This window comes from Phoenix dactylifera, chromosome 5 (assembly GCF_051530095.1).
Source record: "Phoenix dactylifera cultivar Ajwa chromosome 5, Ajwa_hap1_PhDact_Kaust_v1.1, whole genome shotgun sequence".
In the NCBI taxonomy this organism is placed as follows: domain Eukaryota; kingdom Viridiplantae; phylum Streptophyta; class Magnoliopsida; order Arecales; family Arecaceae; genus Phoenix; species Phoenix dactylifera.
Genome location: NC_143194.1, coordinates 25,434,766 through 25,455,000, shown reverse-complemented (window position 1 = coordinate 25,455,000; position 20,235 = coordinate 25,434,766). Strand labels below are relative to the sequence as shown.

The 20,235-nt window shown below is 41.2% G+C and overlaps 2 protein-coding genes and 1 pseudogene across 2 annotated transcripts; all 3 read left to right on the top strand.

The window, feature by feature from the left end:
- Positions 1-10,295: 10,295 nt before the first annotated feature.
- LOC120111542 (putative calcium-binding protein CML18) lies at positions 10,296-11,131 on the top strand. The gene has a single exon (XM_089930768.1). The coding sequence runs from the start codon at positions 10,426-10,428 to the stop codon at positions 10,948-10,950; it is 525 nt and encodes a 174-aa protein (XP_089786894.1). The 5' UTR covers positions 10,296-10,425; the 3' UTR covers positions 10,951-11,131.
- Positions 11,132-14,252: 3,121 nt separating this feature from the next.
- On the top strand, positions 14,253-15,249 carry LOC149753509 (protein IRX15-LIKE pseudogene; annotated as a pseudogene).
- A 2,942-nt stretch (positions 15,250-18,191) lies between these two features.
- Positions 18,192-18,999, top strand: LOC120111544 (18.1 kDa class I heat shock protein-like). Its single transcript, XM_039128787.3, has one exon. It carries the CDS (start codon positions 18,293-18,295, stop codon positions 18,761-18,763), a length of 471 nt encoding a protein of 156 aa, XP_038984715.2. The 5' UTR covers positions 18,192-18,292; the 3' UTR covers positions 18,764-18,999.
- The last annotated feature ends 1,236 nt before the right edge of the window (positions 19,000-20,235 follow it).

The window sequence follows — 20,235 nt, the reverse complement described above, 5'->3', positions numbered from 1 at the left end:
TTGCGGGGGACGCCGGGAGACGTTGGAGGCTCCCTTACTTCTCAACTTCATGACTGCTACTCGGGCCCTTCCTCTAGCGCCAACTGTTGCTGGAAATTGGACCCGGGGGCAATCTTCGGTCGAGGGAGAGGGAGCTGCGGGTCACCACGGCGGGGCGGCGACCAGTCGGCGGGCGGCGTCCTTCGTCTGGGGTGGCCGGAGAGAGGGAGCTGGCGATCCTCATGGCGGGGCAGCGATCCGTCAGCGGGCGGCGTCCTCCGTCTGGGTGCCTGCAGACAAACCGGTGGCCGGGTTTTCCGGCGCCGGCCCTCCGACGCTCAAGTCAGGGAGGGGGCAGATAGTGTAAGGAGGAGATGAACAGTGCTTGTAAGGCGCGGAATTTCCCAACCCCCTCCTGAGAAGCTAAGGCTCCCTTTTATAGGTGGGGGTCGGTTTACCTGTGATGTAACAGGGCGAGGCCATAGTACGGCTCGGCATGTGGCTCAGGTCGGCGCACGGTCAGGCGAATCATTGTGCTGATGTCGGCGGTGAGGGCGTCGTACAACCCGAACCAGTACGCTACCAGGCGAATCATTGCATTGGTGTCGGAGGTATGGCCGAGATCAGAGACTTATCATGGTTGACCAGACTCTGCTGGGCTAACTTGCCGTGGAGAGCCGAGGATCCGTAGATGTCAGGAGCCATGCGCATTAATTGTGGAGTAAGCCGGAGATCCGCATTAATGGTGGAGTAAGCCGAAGATCCGCATTAATGGTGGAGTAAGCCGGAGATCCACATTAATTGTAGAGTGAACCGGAGGGTTACAGCGGCCATGCGCAATAAATGCTGAAGCAGTGGCAGGGTATGGTCCTCAGTTGGACCTCGGAGGAGTACGGCCGTAGTAGGTGGCTGACAAGGGTAGACCTTGAGCGTCAGGATTTTCCTAGGTCGGAGGTCTCGAGGTCGGATGTCTTGAGGTCGGGCGTTCCAAGGTCAGACGCCGACTTCAGCTGTTCAGGGTCGGCGATTGTGCGGCTTCTTGGGGGGCATTTGTGTCACTTGGGGGAAAAATCTTATTCCCCCAACATATATATAATAACATTTTTTATACATATTCTTTTAAATATTAGAATTTGTATAAATATTTTTTTTAAAATTAATATTTGGATGTATATCCTCATCAAATACTTGTTTTGTATATATATTCTTTTTTTATATGTATTCATGCTATTTATTGGTTTAAAATTAAAATAACAAAATATTATTAATAAATAAATATGTAAAAAGAAATATTTATAAGAGTATAATACAAATAGTAATTTTGAAGAGTATTCATGCAATTTTATTGCTTTCAGAAACTGGATGCAACGACGCTCTGAAGACAGAAGGGGCTCTGGAGGCACTCTAACCCGATTGCATCAATATCCGTGCTGTTGAGTGTGCTGAGGACGGAGCTTGAGAAGTATGGTGTGTTCAGCAGCTCGGCCTCGTCGCGGGTGGAGGGAACTCCAAATTCCCCTTCGGCGACATCGGGATCGACGGAGAAAGGGCGCCCCCATCGGCCGGTCCTTGGGCTGTGGCTAGCCACGAGTCATGTCCGCCAGCCCAAGGACGTCGGCTCCGGATCCGATTCCTTCCCAACAATGGCCAAGTGTTTCTCAGAATGGCCCGACCTCGCCCACCTCACCGCCAGACTTAGAGAGCTGGTGGAAGCCCAAGAAGGTGGCACGGCGGGGCTTGGTGGAGAAATGGCCAGCGGCCAGGGGTCTGATGGTGCACAGGGAGGAGGCGAGTTGGACCCAACTTGGTGCTAGGGGTGACAATCGGGTCAGATCAGGCATAAACAGGTCGGGTCAAATACAGGTCGGGTCAGAAAACTATAAATCTGAACCCGACCTGTTTATTAAACGGGTCAGAAATTACAAACCTGAACCTGATCTGTTTATTAAACAGGTAACCCGACCCGACCCGTTTAACCTGTATACCCAACCCGACCCGACCTGTTTAACCTGTTTGCCCAACCTGATCCGTTTAACCTGTTTGGACCTGTTTAATCTGTCCAACCCAACCTGTTTAACCTGCCCAACCCGACCTGTTTAGACCTGTTTAGACCCGTTTAACCTGTTTAGACATGTTTAACCTGTTTAACCCGTTTAACCTGTTTAACCCGTTTAACCTGTTTAGACCTGTTTAACATGCCCAACAGTTAAATGGGTTAAACGGTTTAAACGGGTCCGACATCTAAAATCCGTATCCGACCCAATTAATAAATAGGTTAAACAGGTCGACCTGTTTACGACCCGAACCTGTTTAGGCCAAACCCAAACCTGTTTATGGCGGGTCGAACACGGGTCGGATTGGCGGGTCGGGTCATATTTTGCCACCCCTACTTGGTGCTGCTCCGAGTCCAGCTCATCCGAGTTGGGCGAGCAGGTTGGGCAACGAGGCTGACATGAGAAAGATGGGTAGGGCACAAGGAGGCAGGACCGGCCTAGGCGTAGTGGGTCCTCACCATGGGTTCGACCCACTGAAGCGGGCTAGGAGATCAACTTGGATTCCTAGGGCCGGGCCTGCGGGTCACGGGCCGTGCCATGGTCCTCCACCGCCCGTACCGGGAGAGGGTTCCGCGACCTAGGGGAGTGAGAGGTGCCACTTCTGAAGCTAGAGCCTCTCCCCGGCAGTGCTCGTGGGCGGAGAGCCCACGTCCCCCAGGGTCGGCAAGGCATGGGGCGGCGGCGGTGTCATCCCGGCCCACTGAAGCGAGCCAGGAGCTCGACTAGGATTCCTAAGGTCGAGCTTGCAGGGCGCGGGCCATGCTAGTGTCCCGCACCGCCAGTGCTGGGAGAGGATCCCGCGACCTAGGGGAGTGAGAGGTGCCACTTTCAAAGTCGGAGCCTCTCCCCGACGGTGCTCGTGGGCGGCGGGCCCATGTGCCCTAGGGTCGACAAGGCTGGGGGCGGTGGCGGCCGACACCGGGCTGCCGGCGACACCTCTCCTCGTTAGCAAGTGATGGACGGCGTGGGTGACGGTAGGGACTACATGCGAGTAGGGGATGAATGGGGTTGCTTGGAGATGGGGGCGACCATCGACCCAGGCAGGCCGCCGACTGGAGGGGTCGCCTCCTTGCGTGAGAGGAAGGAGGTGGACGTGCCCCCAGTGGTTGGTGACGTGAGTGTTTTGGGTCCCCTGGGAGGTCCCCTGGGAGTAAGCTAGATAGAGGCGGGCCCAAATGCTCTTTGGCATTGGGAGATGACTCGACTCCTTTAGAGTATCCTGCAGGGGTCCAGGTGGGGGAAGCTGGCCCGCGTGTGCATTTAATTTTTTCAACAATTCCTCCAAAAAATTAATTTTTAAATAATTTTAAAATCAAAATAAAATGCTGGATATCTTATACTATGTAATAGGTATAGGCACTTTTCAATTTGAACCTTCATTTAGTGACAATTGATTAAATCAACAACACAAATAATATAGCCTGATCTGGGTTCTAAGCGGGTTGCGCTAATATGGCCATGCGCAGGTATCTTTCATGTGCTTTTTAGGGAATCGTCCATTTTTCATAATCGCTGCCTCACGACTACATATATAAGTGAGTCATAATAAGGAAGCTAGCAAGGAAGCTCCTGCCTCTTGGGTCTTGGACTCATTAAAAGTTATATAAACAAACTCATCCTACCGCTTGCTTTTATGAGCACTAGCGCCATAGGGATGAGGAAAACATAAAATAGTGTTCCTCTTAGTCACACTCCGGTTTGTTTCTACCCATTGAACCTTTTAAGGTTAGGTTCCCACCGTGGTGATCTATCTTTATGGGCTAAGCCCCATCCCCCTTGACGACTCTAGAACTACTGTTTTAGACAAACTTTTTGTAAGCTGATCAGCCAAATTATTTTCTGATTTTACAAAATTTAAAGCAATAACGTTATTTTTCAATTTGTATCTTAATTTATGACATATTTTAAAGTGCCTTTTTATGTTTACATTGGCATTTTTTTTGTTGCACTTATCTATTGCAGATTTACAGTCACAATGTAAGAAAATAGGTAGTAAAGGTAACTCATTTGCAGAAAAGTCTATTAGTAGATCTCTGAGCCACTCAGCCTATAATTTGAGCATATAGGCTTTGAAGGATAGGAGTTTCTAAGTTCTTCTTAAGGTGTATAGAGGGATCAAAGGGAGTAGAAACAGGCTGACAATTGGTATAATTAAATTTATTAAGAATCTTGTCAGCATAATGATTTTGGGATAACTTAATACTATTTGCACTTCTAATTATTTTTGTATTTAAAATTAAGTCTGCTTGTTCCAAGTTTTTCATATCAAACTTATGATTTAAGAATTGCTTTACTTCAACAACTATCTGAAGATCTGTTCCAAAGATCGGTATATCATCTACATAGAGGCACAAGATAATAAGTTTATTTCCAACTCTCTTATAGTATACACATTCGTCTATACTATTGATTTCAAAACTAGATGTCAATATGGTTTTAGCAAATTTCAAGTGCCATTGCTTTGGTGCTTGTTTAAGACCATAGAGAGATCTGACTAGTCTGCAAACTTTATTTTCTTGGCCTGAGATTATGAATCCCTCTGGCTGGTCCATATAGATTTTTTTATTTAAGTCTCCATTTAGAAAAGTTGTTTTGTCATCCATCTGATGAATTACTAATCTATGGATGGAGGCTAATGTTATAAGGATCCTAATAGTCGTAATCCTAGCTACAGGTGCATAGACATCAAAGAAATCTACCCCAGATCTTTGAGTAAAATTCTTGGCAACTAATTTAGCCTTAAATTTATCTATAGAGCCATTAGGCCTAAGTTTCTTCTTAAAGATCCATTTACATCCTACAGTTTTACAGCTAGAAGGAAGATCAGTCAATACCCAAGTATTGTTTTCAATAATTGACTGCATCTCATTGTCTATAGATTTCCTCCAAAAAGGTGAATCCAAGGATTTCATTATATCCTTAAAAGTAGTTGGAGAGTCCTTTATAAGAAAGGTATAGAAGTCATCTCCAAATATTTTCTCTACTCTGGATCTCTTACTCTTCCTAGGTTCTGCTTCTACTTCTATTTCTCTTGTTCTTATTCTACTAGAGCTACTAGCTATACCACTATCTACTCTAGTCCTAAGTGGAAAGGTGTCTTCAAAATATATTGCATCTCTCGCTTCTATGATAGTGTTGTTGCTAGTATCACTTTCTTTTGAATTAATCACCAAAAATCTATTGACATTATTAGCTGCATATCCTATGAATATGGCATCCACTGTTTAAGGCCCAATTTTCTTTCTCTTAAAATCAAGTATTTTCATTTTTGCCAAGCACCCCTACACTTTCAAATAGCTAAGATTAGATTTTCTATGTTTCCAAACTTCATATGGGGTTAGATCATTATTTTTGGAGAAAATCCTATTAAGGATATAATAGGCTGAAACTAGAGCTTCCTCCCACAAATTCTATGGTACTCCTGAGCTTATAAGCATGGAGTTAACCATATCCATTAAAGTTCTATTTTTCTTTTCTGCTACTCCATTTGATTGGAAAGAATAGGGAGCAGTCACTTCATGAATGATTCCATGATTTTTACAAAATTGTGTTATATAATTAGATGTATATTTACTTTACCTCCCCAATTTGATTTAAGGATTTTAATTTTCTTTTCCTGTTGGTTCTTAACTTCGATCTTAAAAATCTTAAATTTGCTGAGCACCTCATCCTTGGTTTTAATTAGGTAGATGTAACAGAACTTGGATAGATCATCTATGAAGGTCACAAAGTATCTGTTACCTTCTCTAGAAGTTCTACCAGAGTCACAAACATCACTATGGATCGACTCTAATAGATCTGAATTCCTATTAATAGATTTAAAAAGCTTTCTAAGAAGTTTGGCTTCTACACAGATTTCACATTTTTCATGATTCTTAAGATCACTTTTTGGTATTAAATTTAGATTCATTAGTTGCTTAATTGTATTATAATTTACATGACTTAATCTACCATGCTAAATAGAAGGAGGTTTTATATTCATGATCAAAGAATTTTTATTTATTGAAGGAACTATTATATTCAACTTAAACAATCCTTCACTTAGGAATTCTTTCACAATAAACATTACACTATGAGAAATTACAATTTTATTGGATCAAAAAATAAGACGAAAGCCTTGCTGGACAAGCAAAGAAGCACTAATTAGATTTCTCCTAAAGATCGGAACATATTGGACGCCGTGCAGGGACAGAACATTTTTGGAGGTAAGCTTTAAGTCTACACGTCCCACTCCTAGCACACACGCCTCTGAAGTGTTTGCCATGATCATAGCTCCTCCACTCGAGATCTGGTAAGAAGAAAACCAGAAGCGATCCAAACAAATGTGAATACCAGCTCCGGTATCAATTCACCAATTAAGTGCTTGTAAAATCATGTTAACTTTAGGAGTGAAAAAAACAAACCTGAAAGCAGTATCAGAGGAGCCCGCACCGGAAGTCACCATGTTGACTTGAGCACTGATTGTGTGTGGACCTTTCTTCTTGGATTGAAGAGGTACAGTCTTCTTATAGAAGCACTGGTATTTCATTATATCCTCAAAAGTAGTTGGAGAGTCCTTTATAAGAAAGGTATAGAAGTCATCTCCAAATATTTTCTCTACTCTGGATCTCTTACTCTTCCTAGGTACTGCTTCTACTTCTATTTCTCTTGTTCTTATTCTACTAGAGCTACTAGCTATACCACTATCTACTCTAGTCCTAAGTGGAAAGGTGTCTTCAAAATATATTGCATCTCTAGCTTCTATGATAGTGTTGTTGCTAATATCACTTTCTTTTGAATTAATTACCAAAAATCTATTGACATTATTAGCTGCATATCCTATGAATATGGCATCCACTGTTTTAGGCCCAATTTTCTTTCTCTTAAAATCAAGTATTTTCATTTTTGCCAAGCACCCCTACACTTTCAAATAGCTAAGATTAGATTTTCTATATTTCCAAACTTCATATGGGGTTAGATCATTATTTTTGGAGAAAATCCTATTAAGGATATAATAGGCTGAAACTAGAGCTTCCTCCCACAAATTCTATGGTACTCCTGAGCTTAAAAGCATGGAGTTAACCATATCCATTAAAGTTCTATTTTTCTTTTCTGTTACTCCATTTGATTGGAAAGAATAGGGAGCAATCACTTCATAAATGATTCCATGATCTTCACAAAATTGTGTTATATAATTAGATGTATATTCACTTTACCTCCCCAATTTGATTTAAGGATTTTAATTTTCTTTTCCTGTTGGTTCTTAACTTCGATCTTAAAAATCTTAAATTTGCTGAGCACCTCATCCTTGGTTTTAATTAGGTAGATGTAACAGAACTTGGATAGATCATCTATGAAGGTCACAAAGTATCTGTTACCTTCTCTAGAAGTTCTACCAGAGTCACAAACATCACTATGGATCGACTCTAATAGATCTGAATTCCTATTAATAGATTTAAAAAGCTTTCTAAGGAGTTTGGCTTCTACACAGATTTCACATTTTTCATGATTCTTAAGATCACTTTTTGGTATTAAATTTAGATTCATTAGTTGCTTAATTGTATTATAATTTACATGACTTAATCTACCATGCTAAATAGAAGGAGGTTTTATATTCATGATCAAAGAATTTTCATTTATTGAAGGAACTATTATATTCAACTTAAACAATCCTTCACTTAGGAATTCTTTCACAATAAACATTACACTATGAGAAATTACAATTTTATTGGATCAAAAAACAAGACGAAAGCCTTGCTGGACAAGCAAAGAAGCACTAATTAGATTTCTCCTAAAAACCGGAACATATTGGACGCCGTGCAGGGACAGAACATTTTTGAAGGTAAGCTTTAAGTCTACACGTCCCACTCCTAGCACACACGCCTCCGAAGTGTTTGCAATGATCATAGCTCCTCCACTCGAGATCTGGTAAGAAGAAAACCAGAAGCGATCCAAACAAATGTGAATACCAGCTCCGGTATCAATCCACCAATTAAGTGCTTGTAAAATCATGTTAACTTTAGGAGTGAAAAAAACAAATCTGAAAGCAGTATCAGAGGAGCCCGCACCGGAAGTCACCATGTTGACTTGAGCACTGATTGTGTGTGGATCTTTCTTTTTGTAATGCTTATTTTTGAAGGGTCGGTTTTGAGTTTTTTTAGGTGGAGCCTCTACATTATAAGCATTATTCTTGTGTCCAGTAGAGGTTTTACTCTTGAGCCTGTGATACTCTTCAATCCGAATGGAGTTCAAGACTTGGGTTAGGGTGAGACCTCCTTGGGTATGACTTAGAGTCTTAGCAAAATCAGACTGAAAAATTGGTAATTTATCTATCAGACAGGCTACCTAGAATGACTCATCCAATTTGGTTCCATTGGCCCTAAGTTGGTGGATCAGGATTTCAAAATCATGGATTTGGTCATTCATAGGCTTTGAGTCCACCATTCTAAAGTTATTGAACTCGGAGGCCTTGAACCTCTTTACCCCAGCATCATCAAGACCATATTTGTTATTTAGGGTGTCCCAAAGTTCTTTAGCACTCTTAGCTATGTAATAAATGTCATACAGCCTTTCAGAAAGGGCACCTAGGATTCTATGGATGCAATGATAGTCTATCTCATCAGGTGTCCTACAGGGTATGTTGAGGGAAGCAGAAGGTCCAGTTTGGAAGGAGGATGAACTCCGGTTTGGGTTTGGGTTTTAATGAGTAGTAGGTCATGAAGTAGTTGGGTTGGACTCGTTATCAACTTCAGTAGTACTCTCACCTATGGCTGAGATCAATCCTAATGTGGTGAGCTAGAACCGTATTTGGTTCTGTCACCTCCTAAAGTTATGGCTATCAAATTTTTCAGGTTTGACACTAAGGTGGTCACTAGTGTTAGAGGCCATAGGATCAGGATTATAGAATAAAGACAGAAACCAGATTGAAGGCAAAAACTTTATGTCAATAGATTGCACTAATATTTATATTGAACTTTGGATGTCTAATTGATATATCCAAAAACTAATAGCCAGATCAGCTCCAGATCGGTGGTGGAGCACTAGGCTTACTTAAATACCAGCCTTTCTTAGGCACGGATGCATTTTTGACAAGCTTTTCTTTGACACTATTAGTTAGTAGATATATTTACTAGAAATCACACAAATTCAATTTTTAGAAAAGTCTAAGTGCAAAATTAAATTTGTTATTATGGATTAACCCATTTTTAAATTTTTCGTTTGAATTTTCCGAATTAGTAATAATTGAATACTAATTTAGTGCTAGCAAAACAATTATTGTAATTGAGATCTAATTTGTTCATTTAATGAATGATATGATTTATTACCTTATTAGAATAAAGAATTCCTAATTTTGTGCCAACAAATCAAATATTGTAATTGAGATCTAAAATGTCAATTCAATGAATATAAAATTATGACCCTATTAGAATAATTAATTACTAATTTTGTGCGAACAAATCAAATATTGTATTTGAGATCTAAAATGTCAATTCAATGAATTATAAGATTTATTATCTTATTAGAATAATTGATTAATAATTTTGTGCCAGAAAATTAAATATTTTAATTGAAATCTAAAATGTCAATTCAATGAATTATAAGATTTATTACCTTATTAGAATAATTGATTGAGATCTAATAAGTCAATTCAATGAATTAATTATTATGTATTAACCAATTTCCGAATTTTGCATTTGAATGGGATCGGAAAATTACTCCTTGAGGAGTCCAAACAAAGGTATGATAAACCTCTTAGAGGTTAAACAAATTATTACATTTTTAGAATGATTTACTGAATTATATATTACTAACAAAAAAAAAAACCAAACACTTTTTTTGATTGTTAGCAATATATTATCTAAGTAAACAAAATCTAAAAATTATAATTAATAGAAAATCATAAAGGGAATAATTTATGTATAAATTATTCCGCGTCAAAACAATTCTATTTTAACACAAAAGAAATCTATTGTAGCCCGAGAATGGCCGCGTGCGTATTTAATTTTTCCAACACTACCCGCATCGAACACTCTTCAATGAGGAGGGGGCCAATAGGGGTTGCTATATGGGTGAGATTCTCCTCATCTTTTCTTTTTTCTTTTTTCTTTTCTTAAGCAAAAAATAAAAAAATAAAAAATAGAAAAAATAAAACTATATCGTAATCGGAGAACGGACTTGGCTTTTATAATTAGATTGGACATGGAGGGTATTTTCGTCCTCTAAGGATCTTGAGTTAAATGTATACGGACCGGATGTTATAAAGATAGGCACGTCCGAAGATGTACCGGCCTTTAATTTTCAAAAGGAAAGCGCCGTAAGGATTCTGATATAAGGCCCGTACGCGAACATGTCGAACAAAAAGCACTTCTTTGCCGCTAGTCCACTCCACTACAAATAGAATACGAAGCTCGCGATGGCGAAACCCCAGGAATCGGAGAAGCCCCCGGAGCCGGCCTCCATGAACGACGTCGAGCGGGTCTTCGCGCGCTACGATGCCAACGGCGACGGCAAGATCTCGGCGTCGGAGCTAGCCAACGGGATGCGCGCCCTCGGATTTGAGGGATCCGACGAAGAACTCAAAGCCATGATGGCGGAGCTCGACTCCGACGGAGACGGCTTCGTGGATCTGAATGAGTTTGCCGCGTTCCACAGGGGGCTGGGCGACCTCACTGGAGGGGAGAGGGAGCTGAGGGGCTTCTTCGCGATGTTCGATCTGGACAAGAACGGGCGGATCTCCGCGGAGGAGCTTCATCTGGTGCTGACGAGATTGGGCGAGAAGTGCTCCGTTCAGGACTGCGCCCAGATGATCCGGTCCGTCGATTTGGACGGCGATGGTAGCGTGAACTTTGAGGAGTTCAAGAAGATGATAGGCAACGGCGGGGGAAGGAAGGCATCTGACGGCAGTGGATCTCCGTTGCCGTCGCCATCCTCTAAGTGATGTGGGATATTGTTCATTCTTAGACGTTCTTTGCATGGAGATGAGGGCTTGATTAGTCTATCAAATTTCTTATCTCATTTGAGACGTCTTTATAGCTTGCGAGACCTGTAGTAAGTGTGTTCTGGGATGCGTCTGAGAACTGGCAATTACTAATTAGAGGAATAAATAAGCTTTTTCTTTCTTTTGCTTTCTTTTCTTTTTTTTTTTTTTTGCCTGAGAAGACAAGCTGGTACTCTATTCAGATTCGTTTTATAGTCTACTCTTATAACTTTTTCTTTATGTTTAACTAGTCTTGCGAGAGGGTTAAGGTGGGGACTCAGGGCTTAAATTATCTTTGATATTGGAATTCTCTTGATGGGATTTAAGAAGATATAGGTAGGACGTAGATTTGTCCGTTTTCTTTGTTTTTTCTTCTTTCTTTTTTAGTTTCCGCAAGAGAGTGAAGAACCAAAGGGGGTTTCAATTGGTAATCCACTTGGCTGCGGCGCCAGCTTCGGGCCGGCCTCCGCCCGAGCGCTCCATCGAGCCTCCTTGCCTCATGGGAGGAGAGTAGAAGAGGAGGGGGAGGAGCTCGGGAAAGAAAGAAGAAAGCTGGAGAAGAAGCGTCGGGAAGGGAGGAGAAGAAAGAAAAGAAAAAGAAGAAAGAAAAGCAGGGAAAGGAAGGTTCGAGAAGGAAGAAGAGGGAAGAAAGAAACGAAAAGAAAAAAAGAAGAAAATAAGGAAGAAGGGGAAAGAAAAAATAAAATAAAAGTTGTTGTGGGCCATATTGGGCCTGATTCCGGAATGAGCTTCAAATAAATTTGGCTTTAGAAGCCCGAGGCCGGGCTAGGCTCTGGTCCGAGCCCAATATTCTTAAACACAGAATTAACTAAACCAGTATGTTATTGACCCAGGCCTGAACCAGTAATTGGTCAGATCTGAACCGGTATGTAATTGACCCAGACCTGAACCAGTAATTAGGTCAGATCTGAACCAGTATGCAATTGACCCTGGCCTGAACCAGTAATTCAGTCAGAACTGAACTAGTATGCAATTGACCCAAACCTGTATCAGAAATTGGGTCAGATCTGAACCAATATGCAATGGACCCAGACTTGAACCAGAAATGGAATCAAATCCGAACTAGGAAGTAGATTAGACCCGAACCAGAAATTAAATTGGGCCATGGGCCTGAACCGGAAATTGAATTAGGCTATGGACTCGAAAATAAATTGAGTCCTAGGGATGGGCTGTAAATGACTTTAAGATTATAAATAAATAGAAATTAAATGTGCAAGTGACATGTAATTTAATGGTCTTGCTAGGTATTGGAGAATTGGCATTTGGTGAGCAAATTAAGGTAAGTAACCTGTCTTAATCTTATTATGGATCATGTATCACGTTTTATATGATGAAAAAGTATTATTTATGGAATTGGAATTGTGTATATGAATTGTGGAAAATGCAAGTAACCCTGATATAATCTTATGTTTTATCAAGTACTTGTGACTATTTGATTATGAAATTGTATATGATTATTTATATTTTCACAAAATTAGGATCAAGCATCTGTTAGCAAATGATTGCATGATTTTGGATAAATAGCATCCATCATGATTATCATATTATGTACACATGATTATGATGATGTAGAAAAATGCATGGAAAAATAAAGATTTCAGCAAGATCATGAACTTTATTTAGCATGATGCCATTATTCACTTTCCAACGTATCTATGAAATAAGATTTATGAAAAACATGATTTGTTTTAAGAACTCTCAGATCGCTATGTACGACCCCGCCAGTGGGTAACAGTAACTAGGCATACGACCCCCGTCAGTGGGTAAAAGTAACTTGGCTTTACGACCCCCGTCAGTGGGTAATAGTAACTGGAAGATGACCATGTAGTGGTAAAAGCCTTGTCGTGGGAACAAGAGCGGCCATAGCTACACTACCATCTGAGAGTATGAATTTCAAAGTATGGATTAATGGCAAAAGTTTTATGATGCATAAATGGCAAAAATTTTATGATGCTTAATCATATTTATGAAGTTGCATGAATGGACTTGCATAGTTTTATGACTGGTTGGATTATATGAAATGCTTACTTTGTTACAAGCACAGATTGTAAAGCATAAATAATAACAGCACAGATTTCAAAGCATGAATAATGATAAGTACGGATTTCAAAGCAAGAATAATGATGAGTACGGATTTCAAAGCATGGAATAAAGGCAAAAGGTTTACGTCTGGTTTGATTATAGAAAATGCTTTCTTTGTTACAACTGTTTGTTCTTCAAATAGTGTATTGGCATACAAAAATATTATGCTTGATTTGATAAGATTGTGCATGGTTACTTACTGAGCTTTATAGCTCACACCCATTTATTTATGTTCTTACAGATGAGTAGGAGATGCTAGAAACAAGGAGCGCGACATGCTTCAAGGTTATGGGGAAAAGAAAATAAAATATTAAATGTTGATATTTTTAAACGCTCTGTAATCAATCTTTACTGATGAAACATTTGATGATATTCAGGAATATAATTGTTCATAATCGATTTGAAGTTTTAAAGTAGTTGCGTGTTATTGTATGTTTAATTTTGCAATAGCACGGTCGTGTCGTGATCTGAATTCGAGGCGTGACATTATGGGCCGGGTCGGCTCTGATACCATTTATAATGACTCAGAATCTCACCCAAAATGGCTAGCCGGAAGATATTATTTGGGTTCTTTGATTCCGTATAAGTACCCAAAATCTATCCAGTGAATAACCAATGTGGGGCTAAACACACACTACAAGAAAAACTATCTTTCCCGACTTTTGTCTGCCGACGCTAAGTAGAAGCGTCGGCAATTTTTTTGGAAGTCTGGCTTCCGCCGACGCTTATAAGCGTCGTCGCAACCCGTAGCTTGGGCCGACGCTTTTAAGCGTCGGCGGAAGCAAAAATCCTTTTTTTTATTTTTTTCCTCCCAACGACGCTTTAGAAAGCGTCGTCGGAGGCCATTATCCCCCCTCCCCTCCTCCCTGCAAATTCTCTCTCCGCCGCTCGCCCCCTCCCCCCTCCTCTCTACAAATCCCCTCCCCTCTCCCGATCCCTCAAACCCCCTCCCTTACAAATCTCTAACCCCCTCCCGATTCTTGATTAGATTCCTTCCAAGAAGCGAGAGAGAGAGAGAGCGGCCACCCAGGCCCCCGATCCCTCTTCTCCGGCGTCGATGGAGTTCGATGGAGCTTTCTCCCTCTTCTCCGGCGTCGGCTTCATGCCTTCTCAGGCCACCCAAGTCCCCGATCCCTCCTCCTATTGTAAATTAGAGCAGCGCACAAAAGAGATGAAGGGAATCAACAACGCCAAGCTCATCCTCCTGCAGTCCGCCAAGCAGGCAGGTGGCGGAGGCGGCGCCGGCGCTGGCGGTGGATCCACGGCGGCGCCCATGTTGTATCTCCTGGGGTCTCATCACCGTCTCTGGCTCATCGCCTTCGCCTCCTTCTTCACCTTCGCCGCCCTCCTCGCCTTCGTCACCACTACCACCACCCCTCGAGACCCCGGCCTCTCCTCCTCTAACCAATTTGCCCGTGCCCCTTCTTCCTTCCGACACAACTCCCGTCTCCCTGACCCCGTCTTTGACGCCCTCGTCAACTACGCCGCCGCCTCAAATTCCAGCGGCAAGATGGGAGACGCCGACCTCCGCACCATCGCCGCCGTGCTCCGCCGCCGCGCTCCCTGCAAATTCCTCGTCTTTGGCCTCGGCCGCGAGACCCCTCTCTGGCGCGCCCTCAACCACGGCGGCCGCACCGTCTTTCTCGACGAGAACGAGTACTACATCGCGCACCTCGAGGGCCGCCTCCCGGGCCTCGAGGCCTACGACATCGCCTACACCACCAAGGCCCGAGAGATGCCCGATCTCATCGCCGCCGCTCGCCGCGGCCGTCGGGGGGACTGCCGCCCCGTCCAGAACCTCCTCTTCTCCGACTGCCGCCTCGCCCTCTACGACATCCCCTGGGACGTCATCCTCGTGGACGGGCCCCGCGGCCACGCCTCCACCTCCCCCGGGAGGATGTCCGCCATCTTCACGGCAGCGGTGATGGCCCGCTCCGCCGGCCCGGGGCCCACCGACGTGCTGGTCCACGACTACGAGCGCGAGGTGGAGCGGGTGTGCAGCGAGGAGTTCCTCTGCAACGAGAATCTCGTCGCCAACACCGGCCAGCTGGCCCACTTCCTCATCCCCGGCGGCAACGGCGCCACCCGCGACGACTTCTGTGCCAACAGCACCATCGCTGAGGCCGCCCAGTAATTTTTTTTTTCTTTTTTTTTATAGGGCACAACAAGGTTTTCTTGGGTATTTTTATATTTTTTTTCATAAAAAAATTTATGACGACGCTTTAAAGCGTCGCTAATTGAACTGGTTTAGGAATTTTAGCGACGCTTAAAAGCGTCGCTAATTGAACTGGTTTAGGAATTTTAGCGACGCTTAAAAGCGTCGCTAAAAATACCCTTTAGCGACGCTTTTCAAACGCGTCAACAATTTTTTTTCCACTCCGACATAGCCGACGCTTTGGTTTCGCTTTGAAAAGCGTCGGGAAGAAAATTACCGACGCTTATAAGCGTCGGTAAAAGCCTCAAAAAGCGTCGCCAAAGCTCCTTTTTCTTGTATACGGATTCTCACACCACCCTCCTTTTTTTTGAATCACTTTTTTTTTTTTTTTTTTCTATGAGCTATATCTATCGTATGCTCATCCGAGATTGACCCACAATAAGAAGACTATAGGTAATCGGCTTTTTACGAGAAAGTACGAATAAGGTGGTTTGCCGATGGGCAATGCTGGTACTTTCTCTTCCAGATATATATTCGACTTGAAAGCTCTACATGAATGCTTATTTGCCTCAAAGGATTCAAATTTCTATGGAATTTCTACAAGTAGAAATATAGTTACTAGTTTCTCGGATGGCAAGGAGAATGGTTTTACAGATCTTGAGTGTGGACTCCTTGCTCGGAACTCGATAGCAGCACCCATCCCGCACGGAAGGTAATAAAAGATCAAGCTTGTGGATTAGTATCATGAGGACAATTAGCTAGTGTTTGGTTTGTTGATGCTTTGGAGCTGTCAAGACTCGCTAATCTCATCTCCACCTAAAGATCGTGACATGCGAATAAATTGCTCTTACACGCCTAACATAGAAAACTAACCGGCCCAATGAAGTATAAAATCTAGCAGAAAAGTATGAATGTCTGGCCAACACTCATAGTACTTAAAGGATGCAAGCAAACAGTAACAAACATCTGAGCCAAAGATTTTTTTCCTTTTTTTTGATATCTTTATTTCTCTTTCATCTTCTTTTTTTGGACTAGAATCGCACCTATGCACTGAACCTAATATCTCATATAGATTTTACCTCAATCTCCTTGTCAAACTTGGCATTGTCGGCCAAGTGGAACCGCTGGAGGAACTTGTTAGTTGTTACTGCTCCTCTCGACGCGGTGCCGCTTCTCGTTCTTCTCCTCCTTCTCTCTGCTACGCTTGCTGCTGGTCCGGAGGATATTCTTGCCCTCCTCCGCTTCTACTTTTACGTTCTCTTTCTTCACTCTATGGGGATCGGCTATGAAGATGTGGGCCTCCGGCGTCTCCTTCTATTCAATGCAGGTGTTGGAAAAAGTGGAAGTCTCGCTGATGAAATTGGAGAGTGATTCAGGGAGAGAAGGAAAGACTATTTGATTCAGGAGAAGAGGAAAGAGAAAAATATGGCCAAGGAGAAAATGGAGAAATGTCTCATATTCCATTGAAATTTTTAAGGGAGAGATAGAAAATTAGTTTTTTTAATAAAAATAAGATTTTCATATTTTATGAAAATGAAAAATTCATATTGGACATAAAAAAATTTAATTCCATCCGACCGAAAATTAGAGATTTTTTTTCTTTATTAAGAGCATAATAGATATTTTATATATTTTTTTAAAAAAATAAATGCTCAATCAAACATAAGTTATTCTGAAATATGCTACTTTTCTATAGTCAACTAAAAATATAAAATCTACTTTTCCAGCCATCATATACTGAAAGTGAAGAAAATCTCTTCCTCTGAATCAAACAATTCCGGAGAGTTTTAAATGGGAAATCTTAGAAGGAATCTTAAGAGGCTGAGAGAGAGAAGGGACCGAAGTTGTTGCTGCATCGGCTCAAGAATCTTGGAAGAGATCTGTATCTTTCATGTTGTGCAGTATTTAGGGTCGAGAGAGTGGGAATTTATTACCATGGAGCTACTTTGATTGGAGCTGAATGTTGGAACAGATTGTTGGTGATGGGAGGAAGCTTGGATCTCTGAAGGATTTATATAGCAAGAGATGGGTACGTACTGAAGTTTCTAGGCCGATGCTGTTTTTTTTTTTTTTGTGGGAGTGCAAAGAATGACTCGAACACACCCATGCATGGCCAAAGGACGGACTTTTGGTGGGATTGTTTAGGATGGCTCTCGAGCCCTCTCAAGGCCGAATCTGCTCATGCCCAAGGGTGCTTTTTAAAATGCTTTAACCAAGAACAAAATAATGCCAAAAAGATGGGATTGAATTGCTAAATGAATCTACAATGTATTCAATTCTTTTAATAACGGAACGGACATGGTTTACTGTAATGTAGAAATGACTGTGTTTGTATTGGATTCTATTTCGTGACACTGAGACTCATCAACACAATATTGATTCTATCAGCAAAGTTTTTCTCAAACGAATTCCACCACAAAATATATATGCCCTTTTTTTGAATCTGTAACATAGGATATTTATTTAATGTTTCAATTGGATTGCGAGAAACGAAGAACTTGGAGTATCTGAGTATCAGTGCTCCCCAAAACGAACATGGATACCAGAGTTCTAGAATCAGAATCAGTTTTGGTGAGCCATCAGTGTTGCACATTTATGAAAAGGAATTTAACCATCCGTGACTGCAAGTTTTTTAGGACGAACGGAATTCACAGCCAGAGATAGCATCGAGACTTTTGTTACAAAAAAATAAAATGAATAAATAAGTAGATAAACCCAAACTCAGGAAGAGAGACATGTGGACCGCATATTTTGGGCCCTATTCGGATAGCCCATCGAAAGCCCATGGGCCAGGGCAGAGCTAGAGAGGTGGTAGCGTCTTCCGGAAAGCTGTGGTTCGTGGTCGAGCATTCCAGAGCCATCCACGTGTCCCCGAGGCGGGTCCGCACTATGAAGTCTGGAGACTTCGAGACCTATCCATCCTGTATCTATAAATTACCAGGACTGGGTGCAGATCATCGCATCGAGTAGAAGCCGTTCCAATTTGAGAAAGCATTTAAAATCCGAAGCTAATTTTCCACTGCCGACGAGCACAATCTAAGCAATATGTCGATCATCAGGCGGAGCAACGTCTTTGACCCCTTCTCCCTCGACGTCTGGGATCCTTTCCAGGGCTACCCTTTCGACACCTTCAGCTCCCTTGCGGAGTCCCGCCCCGGCTTCGTGAGCGAGACCTCCGCCTTCGCCAACACCCGCATCGACTGGAAGGAGACCCCGGAGGCCCACATCTTCAAAGCCGACCTCCCCGGGGTTAAGAAAGAGGAGGTGAAGGTGGAGGTAGAGGAGGACAGGGTCCTCCAGATCAGCGGCGAGCGCAGCAAGGAGAAAGAGGAGAAGAACGACAAGTGGCACCGCGTCGAGAGGAGCAGCGGAAAATTCCTCCGGCGGTTCCGGCTGCCGGAGAACGCCAAGGTGGAACAGGTGAAAGCATCGATGGAAAACGGGGTTTTAACGGTGACCGTGCCCAAAGAGGCGGTGAAGAACCCCGAGATGAAGTCCATTGAGATATCTGGCTGAAGTGGAAAAATCTGGGTCCGAAAGTATAGAGACGTAGTATTCTCCTTGAATAAGGCCATGGAGATCGCCAGGTGCCTTGTTGCCAAAAGTGTGTGCTTCCTGTTTTTTTTTTCCTTTCTAAGGGCTGGTCATCGGTGTGTAATTATAGTGTTCGCCGAGTAAGATTGTTTTGGTTTTGTCTTGGTACTGTACGGTTGCCTTTTTAATATAATGGAAAATAATCTGTGCTTTCGGAATATCATCCTTAATTTGAAGGCTTTTTCCGACGATTTAATAGGAGAACGCCATCACATGGATGTGGTGTATGGTTCACATAAATAAGCGATAAAATTGAAACCAAATATTAATTTTTATTTCATTCAATTTGTTGGTCTTACAATAAATTTATTGAGATTTATAAGGACCGTATTGTTTTGATTGATGTGTTTGTAAGGATTATCAAATTTAATGTGAAATGGATCACTAAACTTAATAAGAAACATCTCTGGCTTTTACATTTTTTGTTTTTTTGGATATTTAGAAAGGTTATTAGACTCGATTGATGGGGAATATTTTGGTCACTTCTGTTCAGATTCATTGTTTCGAAAAGTTAGTATCCCAAATTTTTAGAAATTATAGTTTAGTATTAGAATATATATTTTTCAAAATTAAATATTTTTTTAAGATCTATAATTTTAGGTTAATATTATAAGAATTAAATTTAGATGAAATTTTATTATTTAGGCCTCGAAAAGAGCTAGTTAATTATTTTATATAGAATTTTGATGAAGCTCATTTTCAGAAAAAAAATCAAACAGATGTAAAAATTTATCTTCTTAAATTTATTAATTATATTTATTTTAAAATATTTAATTTTATTTAAACTAAAAAAAATAATTTAAATTGTTACGACCTCACTATTATTATAAATAGAATCTATATATCTTAATTTAAAAGATAAAGAAAGATCAATAAAAAAAAATTAAAATTTTAATTCGAGATTTTTTTTAATGAAAGATTCAAGTTGAGCAAGCTGAATTTTTTTTCTTTCGGACCAGATCAATTCAAAAGTTACATTTTTCTTATAGTGGAGATTGAATTCTTAAATAAAAAAATAATCTAAATAGTAACCTTTCTAATCTACAAAATAATAGGTGATATACATGATATAAGTCATTTATTCTTAATTATGATATAAAATAAAATAAGTAATTTAACTAATATCTAACCAATAAAAATAATGGTCATGATGTCAAAACTTAAAAGTATCAAATAGCATATATTTTAATAATATATTAATTATTAATTAAATCCTCGTGTTGTGAGAATTGCTATCTGAAATAATTTATCTTTATATTCAAATTATTAGAAAAAACAATATGTTATACAAATAAGAAATATATGGGGATGAAGATATATAATAGAAATTTCGGAAAATCAAGAGCAATAGAATATCTCATTAAAATACTAAAAATATAAATTTTGAAGTTACT

Coding starts and splice junctions, on each gene's coding strand:
- LOC120111542 (XM_089930768.1), top strand. CDS start 10,426: ATGGCGAAACCCCAGGAATCGGAGAAGCCCCCGGAGCCGGCCTCCATG.
- LOC120111544 (XM_039128787.3), top strand. CDS start 18,293: ATGTCGATCATCAGGCGGAGCAACGTCTTTGACCCCTTCTCCCTCGAC.